General features: G+C 37.9%; 1 protein-coding gene across 1 annotated transcript; it reads left to right on the top strand.

Annotated features, from left to right (window-relative positions):
• Nucleotides 1–4,726: 4,726 nt before the first annotated feature.
• On the top strand, nt 4,727–5,224 carry LOC148199795 (uncharacterized). The gene has a single exon (XM_088112288.1). It carries the CDS (start codon nt 4,742–4,744, stop codon nt 5,222–5,224), a length of 483 nt encoding a protein of 160 aa, XP_087968414.1. The 5' UTR covers nt 4,727–4,741.
• The last annotated feature ends 776 nt before the right edge of the window (nt 5,225–6,000 follow it).

Raw genomic sequence — 6,000 nt, 5'->3', positions numbered from 1 at the left:
AGTAGAGAGGGATGAATTATGTGGTGAGAGGAGCAGGAGGTCCTGGTCTATGTGCCGGTTTTGGACATAGTGAGGGGATTAACCTTGTGAATGGTATGAAGTATTTTGAAAGTGTATTTGTAAAAAGAAGTAGAAGTCATTACAAGTGCATAACCTCCCGTGACTGCTCATCAACGTATCATCCGGATGAGTGTCTATTGGGTATTGTGGTGTCTATTGGGTATTGTGAGACGAGTATCTAATAGGAATTGTGGTATGAGGGTGTCGAACATAATTATTATATGATGTTTATATCAAGGTAATTATACATGTTTTATAAATGATTTGTTGCATGTTAGCTCACCCTTACTTGTGTGTGCATGTGAATGCGATGATCGTATAATGCGTGATGTTATACGGGAGCAGATGAAGGAATGTCGTCTGATCCAATGCCAATGAAGAGAGAGACAGAAGAATAAGCTAGAAGAATTCGAATTATATTTATGAGTTTATAGTTGAAATCTGAGTTTAAAACATGTGTAGACATATATTATCTATGAATTTATAAGTGTGAGATTACGGGATATTACCGTAAATGTAATGTTACAATATATAAATTATGAATTATCCAGCGTGAGATATTGGGATGTTACATTAATGGTATCAGAGCGGTTCGTCCTTAAGACGACCTAAGAGTTGTGGATTAATCCTACAAACTCATATTATAAATTATAATAACAATAATTCTCTGTATGAACAGAGAGAAATGGCTCGTAGACAACCCAATCGTGAAACCCCTGAGGTACCTAGCCTTGCAAGGGCTTTAGAATCTATCGCATCCGCTCTTCAACAACAGGGAGCTGCTTTAATGCAACAGCACACAACGGCCCTACAACAGTTAGAAGCGGCCAGACTAAATTCTGAAGCAAGCCAAAGACAACATGCGGAAACCTTAAGACAACTAGCCGAGAATGGCACCCGTGTGGAAGCTCAACCTCAGAGAGTTCAGGAATGAACCTTAGAAAATTTTCTGCAACATCGTCCAGCTATTTTTAATGGGAAAACGAGTCCGGATGAGGCTGATCTCTGGATAAGGAACTTGGAAAAGATTTTTGAAGCAAAGAGGTGTCCACCCGAAACTAGGTTGGCATACTCTGAGTATCAGCTATCTGGGGAAGCAGTACACTGGTGGAACAACACAAAGCTGGTATTAGAGGAAAGTGGTGAGATTATAACTTGGGAAATTTTTAAGAGTAAATTTTACGCTGAGTACTTTCCGGACAGTGTGAGACATTTGAAAGAGGTGGAGTTCTTGCAGCTGGTGCAAGGCAACAAATCTGTAACTGAATATGCAGACAGGTTCAAACACTTGGTTCGTTTCTACACCCAACCGTCAAATGAAGAATGGAGGAGCAGGAAATTCAAAAATGGATTGAGAGCAAACATTCAACTAGCTGTGAATCCTTTAGCTATTAAGGAGTTTGCTGCTTTAGTAGAACATGCCAAAGCTGTGGAAAGGTTAATAAGTGAGGTTGAAGTTCAGAAGTTACCAAGGGTAGGAGGACCATCTGGGTCACGAGTTGAACAACATGTAAGGAATCGACCTTATGATAGACCACAACCTCAGAGGAATCCTCATCAGCAACAACACCAACAGAGAATAATCCAATGTTTCGTCTGCGGAGGACCTCATCTGAAAAGCGTCTGTCCAGAAGTTAATCTGCGCAACAAATGTTTTCTTTGCGGAGCTGAAGGACATTTTGCTAGAGATTGTCCCTCTAACAGAAGAGGAACAACTCAACCTCAACAACCGCCTCAACAGGGAAGGACTGACAATAGACCACAAGCGACTGGGAGAGTCTATGCCTTAACGGGAGCAGAAGCTGCCAAATCAGGTACTCTCATCATTGGATGTTGTAATATAGCTGGTAAAGACTTGAATGTATTGTTTGATTCTGGAGCGACACACTCCTTTTTGTCTGAAACTCTTATTCAAGAGTTGAACCTACCTGTAAAAGAGCTGCAGTATGATCTTATAGTATCTACACCGGCCTCCAAATTGATAAAAACATCGAGGATGTGTCCTCAATGTCCAATCATTGTAGAAGGACGTAGGTTCAAAGTACATCTTATATCTTTACCTCTACAAGGTTTAGATGTAATCTTAGGAATGGATTGGTTATCTACCAATCGTATCCTTATAGACTGTAACAAGAAGGAGTTGATTTTCCCTGATCCTGAAGAAGCGGAGTTGTTGTCATTACAACAAGTGTTGAAGGAAGTAAAAGATGGATCTCTGTGTTTCATTATCTTGACTCATGTGGAAATTGAGAAAGATAAACAAAATCTTGATATTCCCATAGTTAATGAGTTTAGTGATGTATTCCCAGAAGAAATACCAGGATTGCCACCTCAACGAGAAGTAGAATTTTCCATCGATTTAATACCTGGAGCTGGACCCGTATCGATATCTCCATATCGGATGGCCCCAGCAGAGTTGGCAGAGCTGAAGAAGCAAATTGAAGAACTATTGGAAAAACAATTCATCCGACCAAGCGTATCACCATGGGGAGCACCGGTACTGCTAGTGAAGAAGAAAGATGGGAGCTCTAGATTGTGTGTTGACTACAGGCAGTTGAACAAGCTAACCATTAAGAACAAGTATCCTTTGCCTAGGATTGACGATTTGATGGATCAGTTGCATGGAGCTCAAGTATTTTCAAAGATAGATCTAAGGTCTGGATATCATCAAATTTTGGTTAAAGCTGAAGATGTACAGAAGACTGCTTTTAGATCAAGATACGGGCATTACGAGTATGTAGTTATGCCATTCGGAGTAACTAATGCTCCAGCTTTGTTCATGGATTACATGAACAGAATCTTTCAACCCTTTTTAGATAAGTTTGTCGTAGTCTTTATAGATGACATACTTATTTATTCCAAAAGTCGAGAAGAACATGAGAGGCACCTAAGAATTGTGCTTGAGATCTTGAGAGAAAAGAAACTATATGCAAAGTTGTCAAAGTGTGAATTCTGGATACATGAGGTGTAATTCTTGGGACATGTTATATCAGCTCAAGGCATAGCAGTGGATCCAACCAAGGTGGAAGCAGTGTTACGGTGGGAGAGACCAAAGACTACGACGGAAATACGAAGCTTTGTGGGTTTAGCTGGATACTATAGAAAATTTATAGAAGGTTTTTCTAAAATAGTAGCGCCTTTAACACAGCTAACTCGCAAAGATCAACCGTTTGTTTGGACGGATAAGTGTGAGAAAAGCTTCCTGGAATTAAAGCACAGGTTGACAAGTGCACCAATATTGATTATCCCAAATCCAAGTAAGTCTTTTGAGATTTATTGTGATGCTTCACACCAGGGGTTAGGATGTGTGCTTATGCAAGAAAGGAAGGTGGTGGCTTATGCTTCAAGACAATTAAAGGTTCATGAGAAGAATTATCCTACTCATGATCTAGAATTGGCAGCAGTGGTATTTTCTCTGAAGATTTGGCGACACTATCTTTATGGTGTCCAATTTCAAGTATTCAGCGATCACAAAAGTTTGAAGTACCTATTTGACCAAAAAGAGCTAAATATGAGGCAAAGGCGGTGGATAGAGTTTTTAAAGGATTATGACTTCGAACTTTTGTACCATCCGGGAAAGGCGAATGTAGTAGCTGATGCTTTGAGTAGGAAGATGGTACATGTTTCTCATATGATGATCAAAGAATTGGAATTGGTGGAGAAATTCAGAGATCTGAAGCTACATATGGAATATGAAGTAGATTTCATTAGATGTAGTAATTTGACTATATCTAGCGACTTTCTAACTTTAATCAAAGAGAAACAATTGGTGGATCCTAACCTGAAAGAGATAGCAGAAATGATCAAAACAGAATCAACTAAAGAGTTTAGGTTAGGACCTGATGGAGTATTAAAATTTAGAAGAAGAATATGTGTACCAGACAATGCAGAAATAAAAAGATTAATCCTTGAAGAAGGACACAAGAGTCGTTTTAGCATGCATCCCGGCATGACTAAAATGTATCAAGATCTTAAGGAGTCCTTTTGGTGGCCAGGGATGAAGAAGGAAGTAGCACAGTTTGTAGCAGCTTGTTTGACTTGCCAAAAGGCAAAAGTGGAACACCAAAGGCCTGGAGGAATGCTACAACAATTAGACATACCAGAGTGGAAATGGGATAGCATTGCTATGGATTTTGTTACCCATTTACCACGAACAATGAAGGGTAATGATGCCATCTGGGTCATCATTGATCGATTGACAAAAAGTGCTCACTTCTTGGCAATAAATCTGAGAATGTCAATGACTAAGCTGGCACAATTGTACATAAAGGAACTAGTGAGATTGCACGGTATACCTTCTAGCATTGTGTCAGACAGAGACCCAAGATTTACTTCTAGATTCTGGCAAACCCTACAGGAAGCTATGGGCAGCAAATTACGAATGAGTTCCGCATATCATCCCCAAACTGATGGACAATCTGAAAGGACTATCCAGTCATTAGAAGATCTGTTAAGAACTTGTGTATTAGATCATCTTGGTAGTTGAGATGAAATACTTCCTCTTGTGGAATTTACCTATAACAACAGTTTCCAAGCAAGCATAGGTATGGCACCTTATGAGGCTCTGTACGGCCGACGATGTCAAACTCCGTTGTGTTGGTATCAAGATGGTGAATCAGTTTTAATAGGACCTGAGCTACTACAACAAACCACCAACAAAGTAAAATTGATACGGGAAAGAATGAAGGCTTCTCAGAGTAGACAAAAATCGTATGCAGATCAAAGGAGGAGACCGTTAGAGTTTGCGACTGGGGACCATGTTTTTCTGCGAGTAACTTCAACCACGGGTGTTGGAAGAGCACTTCGCTCCAGGAAACTTTCTCCTAAGTTCATTGGTCCATACCAAATTTTGAGACGAATTGGGCCAGTCGCTTACGAGATTGCGCTACCCCCTCAGTTGGCGAATCTTCATTCAGTTTTTCATGTCTCCCAACTAAGAAAGTATGTACCTGACCCTTCCCACATTATAGAAATAGAGGAGATTCAAATCCGAGAGGACCTCTCAGTAGAAGTACAACCTGTTTGTATAGAAGATACTAAAACAAAGGAACTTAGAGGAAAAACGATTAATTTAGTCAGGGTAGTTTGGGATAAAAGGACAGGTGACTCTACATGGGAATTAGAAGAAGATATGAAACAATTATACCCTCAACTATTTTCTTGAAGTATAGAATTTTCGGGGACGAAAATTTTTGTTGTTGGGGAGAATGTAAGATCCATGAAAAATAATTATAGTAAATTTTAGTATTTTATTAGTAATAATAATTTTAATGGATGGAAAAATGTAAATTTTGGATATAAAATTATAGTAATTTTAGAAGGAAAGGTTCAAATTTTTGGTAACTTATTTAGTAAATTTTTTAAATTGAATAGTAAAAAGTAAATAGTAAATAGTAAAAAGTGAATAGTAAAAATAAATTTTCAGCATTTGGATTCCTTAGCATGGAAGAAAGTAGTAGGTAGAAATTAGGATCAGATTTGGTGAGAAAAGGATTGAAATATTATTTTTAAATAATATTAAAATAATAAATAATATTAAAATATTAATGAATAGTAAATTTTTTTTACTATAAATAGCCATGGGAGGGAAGGGTATTTTGCACCAAGAGAAGAGAAATCAAGTGATAGAAAGTTAGAGAGAAATTTTTAGTTGCAAGAAGGGTAGAGGTTCTGAAAGGTTTCAGAGAAATAAATTCAGAGCAAGAGACGTCTGGAATAGAGGTAGGGGAGCTAACCTTTATATGCTTTTATATTATGATTTAATAGTTCTATGCTTTTATATTATGATTTAGTATTGTTTTATTACTATTCATATATTGAAATTCTGCTGTGTGAATACTGTTAATGCTTACTGTATGTTAATCTATATTGAAATTCAGTGTTAATATTATATGCTGTTGTTTTGAATCTGTAAATAAGAAATTTGTTTAAAACTAGTTG

This window comes from Vigna umbellata, chromosome 4 (genome assembly GCF_029865625.1).
Source record: "Vigna umbellata cultivar VRB3 chromosome 4, Vumbellata_1.0, whole genome shotgun sequence".
Classification (NCBI taxonomy): Eukaryota; Viridiplantae; Streptophyta; class Magnoliopsida; order Fabales; family Fabaceae; genus Vigna; species Vigna umbellata.
The sequence above is the reverse complement of the archived record's forward strand: the minus strand, read 5'-3'. Positions and strand labels throughout refer to the sequence as shown.

What these genes read in the sequence shown, in the direction of transcription:
- LOC148199795 (XM_088112288.1), top strand. Translation starts at nt 4,742, where the DNA reads ATGAAGGCTTCTCAGAGTAGACAAAAATCGTATGCAGATCAAAGGAGG.